Source organism: Musca vetustissima, unplaced genomic scaffold (genome assembly GCF_032173495.1).
Source record: "Musca vetustissima isolate MV318-11 ecotype Yass unplaced genomic scaffold, APGP_CSIRO_Mvet_v1 utg382940, whole genome shotgun sequence".
NCBI lineage: Eukaryota > Metazoa > Arthropoda > Insecta > Diptera > Muscidae > Musca > Musca vetustissima.
Genome location: NW_026884013.1, coordinates 388 through 20,828, shown reverse-complemented (window position 1 = coordinate 20,828; position 20,441 = coordinate 388). Strand labels below are relative to the sequence as shown.

At 33.9% G+C, this 20,441-nt stretch overlaps 1 protein-coding gene across 1 annotated transcript; it reads right to left on the bottom strand.

The window, feature by feature from the left end:
- Nucleotides 1-11,434: 11,434 nt before the first annotated feature.
- LOC133331002 (gustatory receptor for sugar taste 64e-like) lies at nucleotides 11,435-18,647 on the bottom strand (the record flags this gene model as incomplete). The annotated part of the gene is made up of 3 exons (XM_061539405.1): nucleotides 11,435-11,518; nucleotides 11,805-11,894; nucleotides 18,485-18,647. Coding segments are annotated over 3 exons (337 nt in total), but the record flags the coding sequence as incomplete, so codon positions are not given.
- Between the last annotated feature and the right edge of the window lie 1,794 nt (nucleotides 18,648-20,441).

Below are 20,441 nucleotides of genomic sequence, written 5' to 3'. Positions count from 1 at the left end.
TTGTCTGATTTTCTGGTCGCTCCAGCGGCCTTATGGTCCAAACATTGTTTTTACAATAATACATTGCCTGTTTTGAAAAAGATCGGTCAATATTTAGCGTGTCAAATGGACCCAGACTTTTGTGTGAAAAATTACAAAATGTGTATTCGATAGCGTATATATTGACACCCGAAGGACATAGACCCGATAAATTGATATTATATCCAAGAGGAGTGGTTGACCTTTAAATAGATACCAAGTATATGGTAGTACGTACTCGGATGTGGAACTTACACTTAAATATTTACAGGTGCTTACGTATTCATATGTTATTTAGTAAACCATTACCCCACTAGAGGGCGAAAATATAGCACTGATCGCTTTGAAGCTTTCCATGAGGATCCAGGTATGGTCAAGGACAACGCCTATAATTTTCGATGATGATCATATAATAATAATGGGATGAAGTGGAAAGAAAACTTAATTTTTTGTGTTTTTTTTCGAGTCCATCTATAGGCCACAGTTGAAAGCCGAACACCACAACACAACCCACGGTGAAGAGAATCTGAGCAAGTAATCAGAAGGGCTGTACTGAATATTAATTTTTATTGACCTCCATTCAAATAGTCCAAATATCGTGAAATATTACCATAGCTCAGAATGTAGTGCCACATAAAGTTAGAATTCCGTGGAAGTTGTGTAGGGTATCAAATGGTCGGCCCCGTCCGACTATACTGCTCCGCTCACTGGTTTTTATACCCTACACAACTATGTTGTCAGGGTATTATAGCTATTTGCAGCCCCAAGAGTTTGTGACGCCGCGAAATATTGGTCCTAGACCCACCTTTAAGTATACCGATCGTCATATCTTGACTAGATGAGTCGATCTAGACATGTGTGTCCGTCCGTCCGTCTATCCATTATAGGCCACAGTTATGGACCAATCTTCAGGAAATTTTGCATGTGGGATGGGTTCTGGTCAATGAAGACCCCTATTGTTTTTTGGTAAGGATCGGTTAATATTTAGGGGATGAAATGGACCAACAACTTTATTTTTGTCTGATTTTCTGGTCGCTCCAGATGCCGCAATTATGGCCCGAACATTGCGATTTTTTACATGGAGAAGGGAATCGGGCTAAAGAATAAGCATGCCTGTTTTGATAAAGATCGGTCAATATTTAGCGGGTCAAATGGACTCTGACTTTACAAAATGTGTATTCTATAGCGTATATATTTACTCCTGAAGGACATAGACCCGATTAATTGATATTATATCCAAGAGGAGTGGTTGACCTTTAAATAGATACCAAGTATATGGTAGTACGTACTCGGATGTGGAACTTACACTTAAATATTTACAGGTGCTTACGTATTCATATATTATTTAGTAACCCAATACCCCACTGGAGGCCGAAAATATAGCGCTGATCGCTTTGCAATTTTCCATGAGGATCCAGGTATGGTCAAGGACAACGCCTATAATTTTCGATGATGATCATTTAATAATAATGGGTTGAAGTGGGCCGAAAACTTATTTTTTTTGTGTTTTTTTTTGAGTCTATCTATAGGCCACAATTGAAAGCCGAACATCACAACACAACCCACGGTGAAGAGAATCTGAGCCAGTAATGAGAAGGGCTGTACTGAATATTAATAATATTTATTGACCTCCATTCGGTCAATAGGGTCCAAATATCGTGAAATATTACCATAGCTCAGAATGTAGTGCCACATAAAGTTAGAATTCCGTGGAAGTTGTGTAGGGTATCAAATGGTCGGCCCCGTCCGACTATACTGCTCCGCTCACTGGTTTTTATACCCTACACAACTATTTTGTCAGGGTATTATAGCTTTGTGCAGCCCCAAGAATTTGTAACGCAACGAAATATTGGTCCTAAACCCAGCTTTAAGTATACCGATCGTCATATCTCGACTAGCTGAGTCGATCTAGACATGTGTGTCCGTCCGTCCGTCCATTATAATTTGTAAACACGATACAGGTCACAGTTATGGACCAATCTTCAGGAAATTTTGCATGTAGGGTGGGTTCTGGTCAATGAAGACCCCTATTGTTTTTTGGTAAAGATCGGTTAATATTTAAGGGATGAAATGGACCAAAAACTTTATTTTTGTCTGATTTTCTGGTCGCTCCAGCGGCCGCAATTATGGTCCAAACATTGCGAATTTTTACAAACAGAAGGGGATCGGGACAACGAGTAAGCATGCCTGTTTTGATAAAGATCGGTCAATATTTAGCGGGTCAAATGGACCCTGACTTTTGTGTGAAATATTACAAAATGTGTATTCTATAGTGTATATATTTACTCCTGAAGGACATAGACACGATAAATTGATATTATATCCAAGAGGAGTGGTTGACCTTAAAATAGATACCAAGTATATGGTAGTACGTACTCGGATGTGGAACTTACACTTACATATTTACAGGTGCTTACGTATTCATATATTATTTAGTAACCCATTACCCCACTAGAGGGCGAAAATATAGCGCTAATCGCTTTGAAATGTTCCATGAGGATCCAGGTATGGTCAAGGACAACGCCTATAATTTTCGGTGATGATCAGACAATAATTTTGGGATGAAGTGGACCGAAAACTTAATTTTTTGTGTTTTTTCGAGTCCATCTATAGGCCACAGTTGGAAGCCGAATATCACAACACAACCTACGGTGAAGAGAATCTGAGCAAGTAATTAGAAGGGCTGTACTGAATATTAATAATATTTATGGACCTCTATTCGGTCAATAGGGTCCAAATATCGCGAAATATTACCATAGCTCAGAATGTAGTGCCACAGAAAGTTAGATTTCCGTGGAAGTTGTGTAGGGTATCAAATGCTCGGCCCCGTCCGACTATACGTCTCCGCTCACTGGCTTTTTTAAATATTGTTTTCAAGGAGTAGCTTCAGGATTAGTTTAAATTAGTTTTTCTCTGACCCAAATAGGAGTGGAGTTTTTAAAACTAAATTTTCAAAGACTTAAATAGATGTGGATTTTTATATCCTTTTATACCTGGTCCAGATTTATATATAGCTCCCGTATATAGTTTCGTACGATTTAAGGTAAATGGGGCTCCAAATTCCCTATATATCTTTCGATTTGCACGAAATTTGGCATAGAGTTCTGAATTAGGTCCAGAATGATGTGTGCTATGTTTCGTGAAAATCGCTTCCGATTTAGATTTATACCCTTCACCACACTGCCGTACAGGGTATTATGTCTTTGTGCATATGTTTGTAACAGGCAAAAGGAAACGAGATAGACACATGAGAGAATATGCATAGCATCACTTTCTGAGTCTGTCCGCCTGTAGATGTTAAATTGTAAACAAAGTACAGGTCGCATTTATGATCCGATTTGCATGAAATTTGGCATAGGTCACTTATTTGGCCCAAGGACGAACCCTATTGAAATTGGGAAAATCGGTTCAGATTTAGATATAGCTCCCATATATATTTTTGTCCGATTTTATGTAAATGGGTCACCAAAGTCCCTACATATCGTTCGATTTGCATGCAATTTGGCATAGTATACTGAATTGTGTCTAGAATGATGTGTGTCAAGTTTCGAGAAAATCGGTTCAGATTTAGATATAACTTCTATATATATTTTCGTCCGATTTAAGGTAAATGGGGCACCAAAGTCCCTACATATCTTCCGATTTGCACGAAATTTGGCATAAGGTACTGAATTAGGTCCAGAATGATGTGTGCTAAGTTTCGTGAAAATCGCTTCCGATATATATATATATATATATATTCGTCCGATTTAATGTAAATTGTGCACTAAAGACCCAAAGTTTGGCCGACCGGCACACAATTTCGTGCAATGTACTGAAGTTACTACAATTGAATGTTTTGTACGTTGAAGTATTTCAAGCAACCTCTTTGATGACAAGTGTATTTACATACATTTTGTGGTTTTTTCTATGTTTGTATTTACACTTGATGTTGTTGTAGTTCTTATGCATGTTCATGGTGATTTTCGTGTCATTGAGATGGATATCTATCCCTACCATAGCTCATGTGTTAAGTTTCGAGAAAATCGGGTTAGATTTAGATTTAAGTTCGTTCAATTTCATGTCAATGTTCCATCGACTTTACTTTATTTTCCTTACTGGTTTAAAATTTATTTTTTAAGGACGATCCAAAGCATGGATTTTTTAAAATTATTTTTCAAAAAGTTTTTTCAAGGACCTCAGTAGGCAATAATTTATTCCCAGGTCCTTAATATTTATTTTTTTCAATAAAAACAATATTTTCCCTATTTCTACACATTTTTATTGTATTGTTGTATATTATTATTATTATTTTTTTTTTTTTGTAAAAACGATTATAAGGAACAAGCTCTTCATCAGCTTTTATTGTATCTAAAACAACAACAAAACTAGGTACTATTTAGATACCATTGTCGTTGATGATTTTTTTCTCCTTGAATTTAATATGAAATGATGTACGATGTTCGAATGTTGGTATGTTGAGTTCAAAACATTCAATTACAAATTCTTTACAATTACACCCAAAGGGAGCGCTCTGAAAGGTATTGTTGTTGAAGTGATGGCATTGATAGAAACATTTACTAAAGGGCTTACATGGGAATCCTTTTTTTCCTCTTTCGTTGTCCCTTTGATAGAGGGCATGTACAAGGGGATAATTTTTAATTGTTCATGTTTTCCCACATTTATATGTGTGAGTGAATATGGAGGAGTGTGAAAATAAATGTCGTATTTGTATGTAAAATATTTGCACTTGATGTTTCGTCAACCATATTGAAGACAGTAAGGTATATGAAATAAAAAAATCTATATTCTAAATAATCCTTGAAAAAAATTTCTGAAAACTGACTTAATAAATATTCTGTAAAAATATTGACCGATCTCTAGTCATACCTAAGGATCGGCTGGACTCTGGGTTTTTTTCTTAAACATGAAAAAATTGTTTAATATACTCAGTATATCCCCAATTCCTACACCTTTTCAACACACTTTACTGTTATACACAATTTGATTAATTGTGTAATCTTATTTATGGAAATTTTTAACACGCACCCACATTCCAGCATTACACCTACAAAAGCCTTTGTGTTTTTCTAAGGAATATGAACATGAACACAATGAATGATGAACATAATACCATTCAACAAGTTGTATTTTGGAATATGCTTTGATTTATTGATTTTTTAATAAATGAGGACTGTTTTCTTTTGTGGATTTTTTCCAAGGAGCCCTAGGCGTGGATTCTTAAAGATTTTTTCCAACGAACCCTAGGCGTGGATTTTAAAAGATTTTTTTCCCATGAAGCCCTAGGATTGGATTTTTTAAAGATTTTTTTCAGGAGTCCTTCGCTTGGATTTTAAGGATTTTTTTCCAAGGAGCCCTAAGCTTAGATTTTTAAAAATTTTTTTATTAGGAGCCATAGGCGTGGATTTTGAAAGATTTTTTTTCCAAGGAACCCTAGGCGTGGATTTTTAAAGATTTTTTTCCAAGGAACCCTAGGCGTGGATTTTTAAAGATTTTTTCCAAGGAACCCTAGACGTGGATTTTTAAAGATTTTTTCCAAGGAACCCTAGACGTGGATTTTTAAAGATTTTTTCCAAGGAACCCTAGACGTGGATTTTTAAAGATTTTTTCCAAGGCGTGGATTTTTAAACATTTTATTCCAAAGAGCCCTATGCTTGGATTTTTAAACCTTTTATTCCAAAAAGCACTATGCTTGAATTTTTTTTACAGATTTTTTTGAGGAGTCCTTAGCTTGGATTTTAAGGATTTTTTCAAGGAGCCCTAAGCGTAAATTTTGAAAGATTTGTTTTATTAGGAACCCTATGCGTGGATTTTTAAACATTTTTTTCCAAGGAGCCCTAGGCGTGGATTTTTAAAGTTTTTTTTCCAAGGAGGACTAGGCGTGGATTTTTTTCCAGGAGGACTAGGCGTGGATTTTTTAAGATTTTTTTCCAAGGAGGACTTGGCGTGGATTTTTACAGATTTTTTTCCAAAGAGAACTTGGCGTGGATTTTTACAGATTTTTTTCCAAGGAGGAATAGGCGTGGATTTTTTTTCTAAAGAGGATTAGGCGTGGATTTTTAAAGATTTTTTTCCAAGGAGGACTAGGCGTTGATTTTTAAAGATTTTTTTCCAAGGAGGACTAGGCGTGGATTTTTAAAGATTTTTTTCCAAGGAGGACTAGGCGTGGATTTTTAAAGATTTTTTTCCAAGGAGGACTAGGCGTGGATTTTTAAAGATTTTTTTTCCAGGAAAATGTCTCCAGATGGACATTCAGATCGATAGACGAGAATTTATAAAGAAACATTTCTAAAGGACTATCAGGTCGATAGACGAGAATTTTAAAATACAATTTTGTAAAGGATTATCAGGTCGTCATGTGGGGATTTTTAAAGAAAATATTTCAAAAACTATCTTCTAAAGGACTACTAGATCAATATGTAAGGATTTTCCGGAACGATATTCAGGTTAGTAGGCGGATTTTTAAAGACAAATTTCTAAAGGACTATCAGCTCAATAGGCGTCGATTTTTAAAGTCAATTTTCTAAAGGACATTCAGGTCAATAGGCGTGGATTTTTAGAGTCAATTTTCGAAAGGACATTCAGGTCAATAGGCGTTGATTTTTGAAGACAATTTTCTAAAGGAAATTCAGGTCATCATGTGGGGACTTTAAAGGGTTAAAGACAATTTCATAGAGGACTATCAGGTTATTATGTGGGATTTTTAAACACAATTTTCTAAAGCATTATCAGGTCAATAGGCGTGGTTTTTAAAAGATAATTTTCTAAAGGATTATCGGGCCAATAGTCATGGATTTTTAAAGACAATTTTCTCGAGAATTATCAGGTCAATAGGCATGGTTTTTTAAAGACAATTTCCTAGAGGATTATCAAGTCCATATGCGCGTTTTTTTAAAGACAATTTCCTAGAGTACAATCAGCGGTATATGTGTGGTTTTTTAAAGACAATTTCATAGAGGACTATCAGGTCTATAGGCGTGGTTTTTTAAAGACAATTTCCTAGAGGACTATCAGGTCTATAGGCGTGGTTTTTTAAAGACAATTTTCTAAAGGACTATCAGGCCTATAGGCGTGGTTTTTTAAAGACAATTTTCTAAAGGACTATCAGGCCTATAGGCGTGGTTTTTTAAAGACAATTTCCTAGAGGACTATCAAGTCTATAGGAGTGGTTTTTTAAAGACAATTTTCTAAAGGACTATCAGGCCAATAGGCGTGGATTTTTAAACATAATTTTCTAAAGGACTATCAGGTCTATAGGCGTGGATTTTTAAACATAATTTTCTAAAGGACTATCAGGTCTATAGGCGTGGTTTTTTAAAGACAATTTTCTAGAGGACTATCAGGCCAATAGGCGTGGATTTTAAACATAATTTTCTAAAGGACTATCAGGTCTATAGGCGTGGTTATTTAAAGACAATTGGTTTGTCTCTTTGGGTTTTTAAAGACAATTTCCTAGAAGACTATCAGGTCGTTTTGTGTGGATTTTTAAAGACAATTTCCTAGAAGACAATCAGGTCGTTTTGTGTGGATTTTTAAAAACAATTTTCCAAAGGACTTTCAGATCAATAGAAGTGGATTTTTAAAGACAATTTTCTAGACCACTATCAAGTCAATAGGCGTGGTTTTTAAAATACAAATTTCTAAAGGATTATCAGGTCAATAGGCGTGAATTTTTGAAGACAATTTTCTAGAGAACCATCAGGTCAATAGGCGTAGATTTTTAAGGGCAATTTTCTAAAGGATTACCGAGTCAGTATGCGTGGATTTTAATAAAATATTTTCAGAAAGACTTTCATGTCGCAAGGCGTAGATTTTTGAGGACTATTTTTTTAATTTTTTATACATAATTAAGTTCCTTTTGTATTGGCTATAAAAACTAAGTATTTCTTAAGCTAACTGAAATAACACACATGTTTTGTAATTAAAACTTTTATTTATATTGTGAGTTATATTTTGTGTGGATTTATTTACTTAGGCATAATAAGGGGATATTGAATCCATAGCTAATTAAAAGGCACAAACATTATATTTCAATTTACAAAAGCAGATTAATTTCCAAGTAATATAAATATGAATTTCATATTTATTTTACTTTTGAATTGATATGTGAATATACACTTTTTTCATATACATATTTACATTTCCATTGAAGTTTGTTTTTATTTGCAATTGAAAGAAAATGTGTGTGTGTGTGTTGATAAAACTTCCATGTAATTCGTAATCTTTTGATAATAAAATTGTAACTAAAGCTAAGGTGTGTGTAGTTGAAAAACTAATATAATACGTGGAAAATTTTTGTTTATTCATATTAGTGTGAAAATATTTTATTTCCCCAGGGAAATTAAATTTTGATGCATAAAAATATTAGAAAAATTAAAAAAACCGTTGAAAAATTTACATACCAGTGAGCGGAGCTGTATTGTCAGATGGGGCCATCCATAGGATACCCTACACAACTCCCAGTGAGCTCTAAGTTTTTGAGGATATATATTCCGAGCCTTGGTTATATTTCAAGTTATTACAACACTCTTGACCCAATAAAGGTTTACAACTCCTCTACAGCATCCTTTTTTGATAAATGATTTCATAAGATTAAATTTTTTTTATTTTACACAAAAAAGTTTTGCTGAGAATTTGTACTACAATTGAGGCCACATAAAGCTATAATACCCTTACAGCAAGTTGTGTAGGATATAAAAAATCAACGTTTATAATAGACTTCCCTTACATCGTCTATTAAGACTCTTCTTTATTTCAATATTAAATTAATTCACAGATAAACAGTAAGAAAAGTAGTAAAGTCGGACCGGGTCGTCTATGTGATACCCTTCACCACTTTGGGTATATTCTATATGTGTATCCTAACAGACTTCGCCTTTTCGAAGGCGAAGTCTGTTGAACGAACTTCAATATGTGACCTTTATCTATAAATCGTAAATCGACTAACATCAATACCTACACATGCCATCCTGCACCTATGCTTAATTTTGTAAATCGATTTAAAGGAAACTTGACACACGCTATTCGGTATGCTGCACTGTTTAAAATTTAATTTCAATCAGACACCCATTGGTCCCTTAATTTGGTGTACACACATCATTCCTAACTCAATTCAATACACTACATATAGGGACTTTGGTGCATCATTTACATTACATCGGACGAAAATATATATGTCAGCTATATCGAAATCTGAATCAATTGTTCCGAAACTTACCACACATCATTGTAGACTCAATTCAGCAGGCTATGCCAACTTTTGTGAAAATCTAAAGATATATGGGGACATTGGTGCACCATTTACATTAAATCGGACGAAAATATATATATGGGAGCTATATCTAAATCTGAACCGATTTTCACGAAACTTAGCACACATCATTCTGGACTTAATTCAGTGCGATATACAAAAATTCGTGCAAATCAAAAGAAGTATACGTACTTTAGTGTACCATTTACATTACATCGGACGAAAACATATATGAGAGCTATATCTAAATCTGAACCGATTTCCTAGAAACTTGCCACTCATCATTCTAGACTCAATGCATTACAATATGCCAAACTTCGTGCAAATCGAGGGATATAAAGGGACTTTAGTGCACTATTTACCTAATATCGGACTAAACTATATGTGGGAGCTATATATAAATCTCAACCGATTTTCACGAAATTTAACACATATCGTTCTAGACTTAATATAGTGCACTTTGCCAAATTTAGTGAAAATCGAAGGATATATAGGGACCTTGGTACACTATAGGAACTATGGGAGCTATATTTAAATCTGAACCGATTTTTACAAAACTTAGACTAAATTCAATACCCTATGTACGACTTCGTGCAAATCGCAAGATATATAGGGACTTTGGGGCACCTGTTACATATAATCGGATGAAAATATATATGAGAGCTATATCTAAATCTGAACTGATTTCTATAAAACTTAACGCATATCATTCAACACTCCATTCAGTGCACTATGCCACATTTCGTGCATATCGAATGACATATAGGGACTTTGACGCACCATTTACATTTAATCGGAGGAAAATATATATGGGAGCTATATCTAAATCTGAACCGATTTTCACGAAACTTAGCACACATCATTCTAGACTTAATTCAGTGCGATATACCAAAATTCAAAAAATCAAAAGAAGTATACGTACTTTAGTGTACCATTTACATTACATCGGACGAAAACATATATGAGAGCTATATCTAAATCTGAACCAATTTTCTAGAAACTTGCCACTTATCATACCAGACTTAATTCATTGCGATATGCCAAATTTCGTGCAAATCGAAGGATGTATAGGGACTTTGGTGCACTATTTACCTAAAATCGGACGAATATATATATGGGAGCTATATTTAAATCTGAACCGATTTTCACAAAACTTAACACACATCATTCTGGACTTAATTCAGTACCCTATGCCAAATTTCGTGCAAATCGCAAGATATATAGGGACTTTGGGTTACATACAATCGGATGAAAATATATATGAGAGCTATATCTAAATCTGAACTGATTTCCACAAAACTTAACATTTATCATTCTACACTCAATACAGTGCACTATGCCAAATTTCGTGCAAATCGAAAGACATATAGGGACTTTGGTACACAATTTACGTTAAATCGGACGAAGATATATATGGGAGCTATAACTATATCTGAACCAATTTTCACGAAACTTTGCACAGATCATTCTAGAAAATATATACGGACGAAAATATATATGGGACCTATATCTAAATCTGAACCGATTTTCACGGAACTTAGCACACATCATTCTAGACTTGATTCAATACCCTATGTAAAACTTCGTGCAAATCGCAAGATATATAGGGGCTTTGGTGTACCTTTTACATAAAATCGGACAAAACTATATATGGGAGCTAATCGATATTGAATCGATTTTCACGAAACTTAGCACACATCATTCTTGACTTAATGCAATACCCTATGTAAAATTTCATACAAATCGAAAAATATAGGGACTTTAATGAACCATCTTCATTAAATCGGACGAAAATATATATATGAGAGCTATATCTAAATCTGAGCCGATAAATGAGCTGTACTAAATTTCATCCAAATTGGATTATAAATGCGAACTGCACTTTATTTGCAATTTAACATAAACAGACGGACGGACAGATGGACGGACGGGCATGCCTAAATCGCTTCAGAAAGCGATTGTATGCATATTTGCGAAAGGAACCATGTGTCTATCTCGTTTCCTTTCGCATGTTACAAACATATGGACAATTACATAATACCCTGTACCCCAGTGTGGTGAAGGGTATACACATTTATATTTATGTATAAATGTATGTAGCTATATAAGCAATTTTATATTTAAATAATTTGTTTTTATTTCTGCGCCTCCCCTTCTTTCATTTCCCTAAATTTGTTGACAATCCGTAACCAGATCTGTCTTGGTAAATTGCAACAACACCAGCTCATAGGTTAAGATTGTACCAGCCACCTATAAAAAAATTCCATTCAATTCAAATCAATAAATCCATTATTTGAAAATAAATCAATATTTGATAATTATTTTAGTATTAAATCGTTCAAAATTGATATAAAAAAATGTACTCCAAATAAAATGAACAATCAGATTCTTAAGAAAATAAAAAAAAAACAAACAACACCATCATCCGATATCTTAAATGTCATATGTCACTTAAACTTAATACAGTAAACGAAATACAACCGAACATATCCTTAGGTTTATATTTCACACATACATACACATAAATAATACTCACCGACAGGACCATGCTTCGTGTCAAATGGAAAAATTTCATGCCCGACAAAGCAGTACAATCCGCATTAACTTCTTCGGAGAAACGTTTAAGCTGTTCATGTCACAATAGAAATACAAACAGACACACACAAAGAAATAAAATGAGAGACACGGAGAGAGAGTGGAGGAGGCAATGAGACACGAATGTAATCACTTAAGAACAAATAAATATACATTTTAAAAATTACCTAAAACAAAAACATTCGTATTAAAACTTTTGCCAAAAAGTAAATTGCAAAGTTTTGCGCCGAGACCAAGGAAAAATAAATATTTTCGTAAAGTGTGTAAAAACTTAATGAAGTAAATAATGGCAACGACAACAAAAGTAATACGGAACAGCATAAAATGAGAAATTAGTTTGGTGACAGGAAAAATAAGAAATTATGACATTAATGGCTGGACAAAGCTTCAATGGGGAGATAAATTTAATTCTAATAAAGAATGTCAGATTTAGGGAAAATACCTTGGAAATTAAATATATGGGAGCTATATCTAAATCTGAACCGATATTCACTAAACTTAACTCACATAATTCCAGACTCAATTTAGTACGCTATGCCAAATTTCGTGGAAATCGAACGATATCTAGGATCTTCGGTACATCATTTACATTAAATCTGTCGAACATATATATGGGACCTGTATCTAAATCTGAACCGATTTTCAAGAAATTTTACACACATCATTCTAGACTTAATTCTGTACGCTATGCCAAAATTCGTGGAAATCGAAAGATATATAGGGACTTTGGTGAACCATTTACATGAAACCGGAAGAAAATATATATGCGATCTATATCTAAATCTGAACCGATTTTCACGAAACTTAGCACACATCATTTTAGATTGAATTTAGTGCGCTATACCAAATTTCGTGCAAATCGAATGATATTTGGCAAATTTGGCGCACCATTTACCTTAAATCGGACGAAAATATATATGGAAGCTATATCTAAATCTGAACCGATTATCAAGAAATTTTACACACATCATTCCAGACTTAATTCAGTACGCTTTGCCAAATTTCGTGGATATCGAAAGATATATAGAGACTTTGGTGAACCATTTACATAAAATCGGTCGAACATATATATGGGAGCTATATGTAAAACTGAACAGATTTTCAAGAAATTTGAAACACATAATTCTACACTCGATTCAGTACGCTATACCATATTCCGTGCAAATCGAAAGATTTATAGGGCCTTTGGTGCACCATATACCTTAAATCGGACGAAAATATATATGCAGCTATATCTAAATCTGAACCGATTTCCACGAAACTTAACACACATCATTTTGGACTTAATTTAGTACGCTATACCAAATTTCGTGCAAATCGAAAGATATGTAGGGACTTTGGTGCACCAGATACCTTAAATCGGATGAAAATATATATGGGAGCTATATCTAAATCTGAACGATGCAAATCGAAAGATTTATAGGGCCTTTGGTGCACCATATACCTTAAATCGGACGAAAATATATATGCAGCTATATCTAAATCTGAACCGATTTCCACGAAACTTAACACACATCATTTTGGACTTAATTTAGTACGCTATACCAAATTTCGTGCAAATCGAAAGATATATAGGGACTTTGGTGCACCAGATACCTTAAATCGGATGAAAATATATATGGGAGCTATATCTAAATCTGAACGATTTTCACGAAACTTAACACACATCATTCAAGACTCAATTCAGTGCCCTATGCCAAATTTTGTGCAAATCTAAAGAAATATAGGGACTTTGGTGGACCATTTCTATAAAATCGGACGAAAATATATATGGAAGCTATATGTAAACCTGAACCGATTTTCACGAAACTTAGCACACATCATTCTACACTTAATTCATTACCATATGCAAAATTTTGTGCAAATCGAAAGATATATTGGAACACCATTTACATAAAATCGGACGAAAATATTTATAGGAGCTATATCTAAATCTGAACCGATTTTCACGAAACTTAGCACACATCATTTTAGATTGAATTTAGTGCGCTATACCAAATTTCGTGCAAATCGAATGATATTTGGCAAATTTGGCGCACCATTTACCTTAAATCGGACGAAAATATATATGGAAGCTATATCTAAATCTGAACCGATTATCAAGAAATTTTACACACATCATTCCAGACTTAATTCAGTACGCTTTGCCAAATTTCGTGGATATCGAAAGATATATAGAGACTTTGGTGAACCATTTACATAAAATCGGTCGAACATATATATGGGAGCTATATGTAAAACTGAACAGATTTTCAAGAAATTTGAAACACATAATTCTACACTCGATTCAGTACGCTATACCATATTCCGTGCAAATCGAAAGATTTATAGGGCCTTTGGTGCACCATATACCTTAAATCGGACGAAAATATATATGCAGCTATATCTAAATCTGAACCGATTTCCACGAAACTTAACACACATCATTTTGGACTTAATTTAGTACGCTATACCAAATTTCGTGCAAATCGAAAGATATGTAGGGACTTTGGTACACCAGATACCTTAAATCGGATGAAAATATATATGGGAGCTATATCTAAATCTGAACGATGCAAATCGAAAGATTTATAGGGCCTTTGGTGCACCATATACCTTAAATCGGACGAAAATATATATGCAGCTATATCTAAATCTGAACCGATTTCCACGAAACTTAACATACATCATTTTGGACTTAATTTAGTACGCTATACCAAATTTCGTGCAAATCGAAAGATATATAAGGACTTTGGTGCACCAGATACCTTAAATCGGATGAAAATATATATGGGAGCTATATCTAAATCTGAACGATTTTCACGAAACTTAACACACATCATTCAAGACTCAATTCAGTGCCCTATGCCAAATTTTGTGCAAATCTAAAGAAATATAGGGACTTTGGTGGACCATTTCTATAAAATCGGACGAAAATATATATGGAAGCTATATGTAAACCTGAACCGATTTTCACGAAACTTAGCACACATCATTCTACACTTAATTCATTACCATATGCGAAATTTTGTGCAAATCGAAAGATATATTGGAACACCATTTACATAATATCGGACGAAAATATGTATAGGAGCTATATCTAAATCTAAACCGATTTTCACGAAACTTAACACACATCGTTCCAGACTCAATTCAGTACGCTATGCCAAATTTCGTGGAAATCGAAAGATATATAGGGACTTTGGTGAACCATTTACATGAAATCGGTCGATCATATATATGGGAGCTATATCTAAATCTGAACCGATTTCCACGAAACTTAACACACATCATTTTAGACTTAATGTAGTGCGCTATACCAAATTTCTTGCATATCGAAATATATTTAGGGACTTAGGTGCACCATTTACCTTAAATCGTACGATAATATATATGGGAGCTATATCTAAATCTGAACCGATTTCCACGAAACTTAACGCTCATCATTCTAGACTTAAAATAGAATGCTATGCCAAATTTCGTGCATATATAGGGACTTTGATACACCATTTACCTTAAATCGGACGAAAATATATATGGGAGCTATATCTAAATCTGAACCGATTTTTCCCAATTTAAATAGGGTTCGTCCTTGGACCAAATAAATGAGCTGTGCCAAATTTTATCTAAGTCGGATGATAAATGCGACTGCCGATTAGAGTTCAGTATCTCCTTATTCATACCCTGGCACATTTTCCGGGAAGAACATTTATGCCATTACAAGCAAAAATGACATTGGTTAATCGATTCCGGAGCAATGTCTACATACCCTCATTAGCCATAAGGCAGGCTAAGCGTATAATAATATTGATACGTGAGAATATCTTCTCCACCCCAAGACTATTTTGCGTATAACTAATATGCGATATTTGTATGTAGGTATGTTGAAATATTGATTAAATTATCTACACACATATCAACACTGGTTGTGACAAACGAAATTGAATTGGATTGTACAAATATCCTTCATTCCGTTGTGATGCTAAGAGACATTTTCGGAATTTTTCGCAACAATCAATCAATGATTTGACAGACAGGAACATTTTTTCCTTTTTTTTTTTTTGCAAGTCTAACCTTTGGAAAATTTTGAACGAGGTATAGGTAAATAAACTTGAATATTAAATATCTCTGAAGAGTTATCCATTTCACAAGCAACACAAATCTCTTGGGAAAGAAAGAAAACATCTTCGACCCACAAACTTTTCAACAAAAACCAAATGAATATTAAATCAAAGAAACCCTCCAACCCGAAGCCATCTAATAGCCTTTCTGTCTTCTGTCGTTGTCTGTTTTTCTTTTAATGACAGCATCGGCATTTGATTTGTTTGAAATTTTATATTATTTAAAATTCATTTCCCACAATGTAAAGAACAATTTTCGAATCATGTTAACACATCATCATTTGTGGCTCTAAACAATACCCCAGACAACAAAGGCAGGGGCTTGTGGCTTTTCTGTCTAGGAATTGCGTTGTAGAATCATCCTGAAAATCATCATCATCGTCATAGAAAAACAATTTATTTTCAAATAAATAGAAAAATAAACATGAAATTTTTGAAAATAAATTGAATTTTAATCAAGTATCGTAAACCGAGAAAGACAATAAATAATTGTTGTTGTTGGTATTTGTATTTTTTAACAAAGGACAATAAAACAAATCGAAGCAATCAAATTGATGAAAAAAATGTGTGTGGTGCATTTAAGTCTGGGGACATAAGGGTGTAATTTGGAACGAGGGAAGTCTTTATACATGAGTTTAGGAGATTCCCCATAAATGCGTTTGAGGGAGTCCCTAAAGAAAAATTGATAAAAAAAATTAGTTAAAAAAATCCACGCCTTGTTATTTGATGAAAAAATAATTAAAACCAGTAAGGAAAATAGTAAAAAACGGACGGGGCCGACTATATGATCCCCTTCACCCCTTTGGATATATTCAACAGATGAATCCTAACAGAGGTCCAATTTTTGAAGGACCATTAACATGAAATTGGAAATTAACTATAGTTCAGTATACAAAATTATGTGTCAATCGGACAAATTTTGGGTCTTTAGTGCACAATTTGCATAAAATCGGAAGAATATATATATATATATATATATATAGGATGTCTAAATTTGAACCGAAACTTAGCACACATCATTGTAGACCTTATTCAGTACGATATACTAAATTTCGTGCATATCGAAAGATATTTAGGGACTTTGGCGCACCATTTACCTCATATCGGACGAAAATATATATGGGAGCTATATCTAAATCTGAACCGATTTTCACGAAACATAGCACATATCATTATAGACTCAATTCAGTACGCTATGCCAAAATTCGTGCAAATCGAAAGATATTTAGGGACTTTGGCGCACCATTTACCTTAAATCGGACGAAAATATATGGGAGCTATATCTACATCTGAACCGATTTTCACGAAACTTAGCACACGTCATTCTAGACCTATGACCAATGACTATGCCAAATTTCGTGCAAATAAAAAGTTTTTAAGGGACTTTGGCGCAGCATTTACAACAAATCGGACAAAAATATATATGGGAGCTATATCTAATTCTCAACCGATTTCCACGAAACTAGACATAATTTAGTACGCTATGCCAAATTTCGTGCAAATCGAAAGATTTTTAGGGACCTTGGCGCACCATTTACCTTAAATCGCACCAAAATATATATGGGAGCTATACCTAAATCTGAACCGATTTTCACGAAACTTCACGTACGTCATTCTAGACCTAATTCAGTACGCTATGCCACATTTCGTGCAAATCGAATGATATATAGGGACTTTGGTACACCATTTACTTTAAATCGGGCGAAAATATATATGGGAGCTATATATAAATCTGAACCGATTTTCCCGAAACTTAGTACACTTCTTTATAGACTTAATTTAGTACGCTACGCCAAATTTCGTGCAAATCGAAAGATCTTTAGGGACTTTGGCGCACCATTTACCTTAAATCGGATGAAAATATATATGGGAGCTATATCTAAATCTGAACTAATTTTCACGAAACTGAACACACACCATTTCAGATTTAGTTCAATACGCTGTGCCAAATTTCGTGCATATCGAAAGCTATATAGGGACTTTAGTGCACCATTTACCTTAAATCGGACGAAATTATATATATGAGCTATATTTAAATCTGAACCGATTTTTCCTAATGGGTTCTTCCTTTTATAAAATCTACACTATTCCTTTTTGGGAATAAAAAATAATAAACCCAATGTATTGGCCTTGAAAATTAAGTCCTAAATCTAAACAATATCTAAAACAATTCACATCTATAAAATCTCCCTTCATCCGCGGTCGCCTTTTGAGGACCCTTCTCTGTCAAGTGGTCTATACAATTTATTATCAATTTATGTGTCCTACAATTTGCAAATATTGTGGTAACGAAAGTTAACGGCTGTGAGGCGGTTGAATCGGAAGGCAGTAAATGTAACCCAAAACCCAAAGAAAATAATGTGTGCTTTCGAAGGTGAGTGGGGTGGCTTGCTACCTTGGCCGACACGTGTGACAATTATTGACACCAAACCACAGTCAGGCCATAATATACCATTTAACTGTTGCTATCAAATGTTGATTTTGTTGGTGCTGTTGTTGTTGTATTTTGTTTACGACTTACCTCCGAACACCAATATTCCCTTTTGACATTGCGAAATATGGCCAACGGACGCTTCGATTCATCATGCACAGCTGCCGCATAGAGGGCAAACAAAAAAGTGCGAAATATCAAAAAAATCAATGAATACCAAAAATATAAATTGTGGGTAATCGATGGCTTCTTCCTTTTATCGAGTGGTGGGTATGGAAGGATGAAGGGAAGGTGTACAGCAGAAGTCGTCCGCAGTGGGTGTCAAATTTGTTGGCAGTTTGGTTATGGCGGTTGTCGTTTTTTTTTTTCACAGAAACGAAAGGTAAAGGAAAGACACCAAAAATGGGGAATAAATAAATTGAAATGTCTAAGAGTTTTTTGTTTTAACAAAGAAATAAAAATGGCGAAAAGTCCCCGAATCCCAAAAAAAAACTGCCCATAAAATGGTACAACTGTAAAAAAGAAGAAAATATATATTCGAAAAAAGTATTGTTATTCGGGGTAGAAAAAATGTATAAATAAGCCAAATCTCTGTTGAAATTAAAAAAAAATCACGCCATCGATGGTTAATGAAAAATAATATTTAAAAAATCCACACCTTCGATGGTTAATGAAAATAATTATTTAACAAAATCACGCCTTCGATGGTTAATGAAAAACATTATTTTAAAACCAGTAAGGAAAGCAGTAAAGTCGGACGGGGCCTACTACACTGAGAGAAAAATGCTTCATTGGATCAATGAAACATTTTCATAAGAATTTTTTCATTCATCCAATGAAAATTTTCATTAATAGAATGAAACTTCATAGATCCAATGCAAAAGTTGCATTGATCCAATGAAGGTGTTATGAAGGCTTCATAAAAAAAAATCATAAAAATAATTTCATTGGTTGAATGCAATATTTCATAGGTTAAATGAAATTGCTTCATAAAATTGCTTTCATTTTTATGAAACTTTAATGAAGGTTTTCATAACCCATTTTCATAAAAGATGTTCATTGGTCGAATGAAAAGTTGCATACATGTTTTGAAATAGCTTCATTAAATTGCATTATTTCTTATGAAACTACATTGAAATTTTTCGTCCACAATGTTTATAGAGAATGTTCATAGGCTGAATGAACCGTTTCACATTGTTAATGAGATGGCTTCATAAATAAATGGACATGCTGTGCTTTGCTTTTTACGTTTGGTCAAATCTCTCTAAACATTATTTCTAGCTTTTTCCTTAATAATGTTCGTTAGAAGCCTAAATATACAAAAACATTCTTGTTACGAGAAACAAAATACACAAGACTGAACGTGACTGAAACTGCACTAAGAATAAAATACAGTTGAACCTCGATTATCTGAAATAGTTCCTGTTTGATTTATAATGAATAATGGAAAGCCTTTCATGGATGAAATTTTTCAGTTTATAAAAATATATTTTATTTAATTTACAAAATAATATTGGCGGGTATGTTTTATGTATTAGACAAACAATTTTATATTTAATATAATTTTGTAAATATCGCATACTCGAGTGTCAACTGTAGTTTGGTTATTCAGTAAAGCGTGTGTGTGTATGGGAGCGTACCAACATAGAGTTTGATTCAGTGTTGATAACTTAGCCTTATTCTAACTATATTTCGCGTTTATTTAATTTAAGTAGACGAAAGATTTATACAATTATATTTATTGTTGCTCTGATATATTTTGTGTACACTTGAAAAAGAAAAAATATAATCGCAATAAAATCGAAAAGTGATCCGGAACTTGTGACAGCTACAGACGAAGTAATAAACATGTTTGCATCTTTAACCATTTTTTATGTTTTTTTAATATTTATGTATTGCTCCGTTCTGTATTTATCAAACTTCTGAGACATTGATGTAAAGAATTTAAAGAAATTTTAAGAATTTTATATTGCGTTAAGGCTTTTTCACGGGAAACGATATATCGTTTATCGTATGTTTTATCGTTTTGAAGCCAAATCGTACAGGC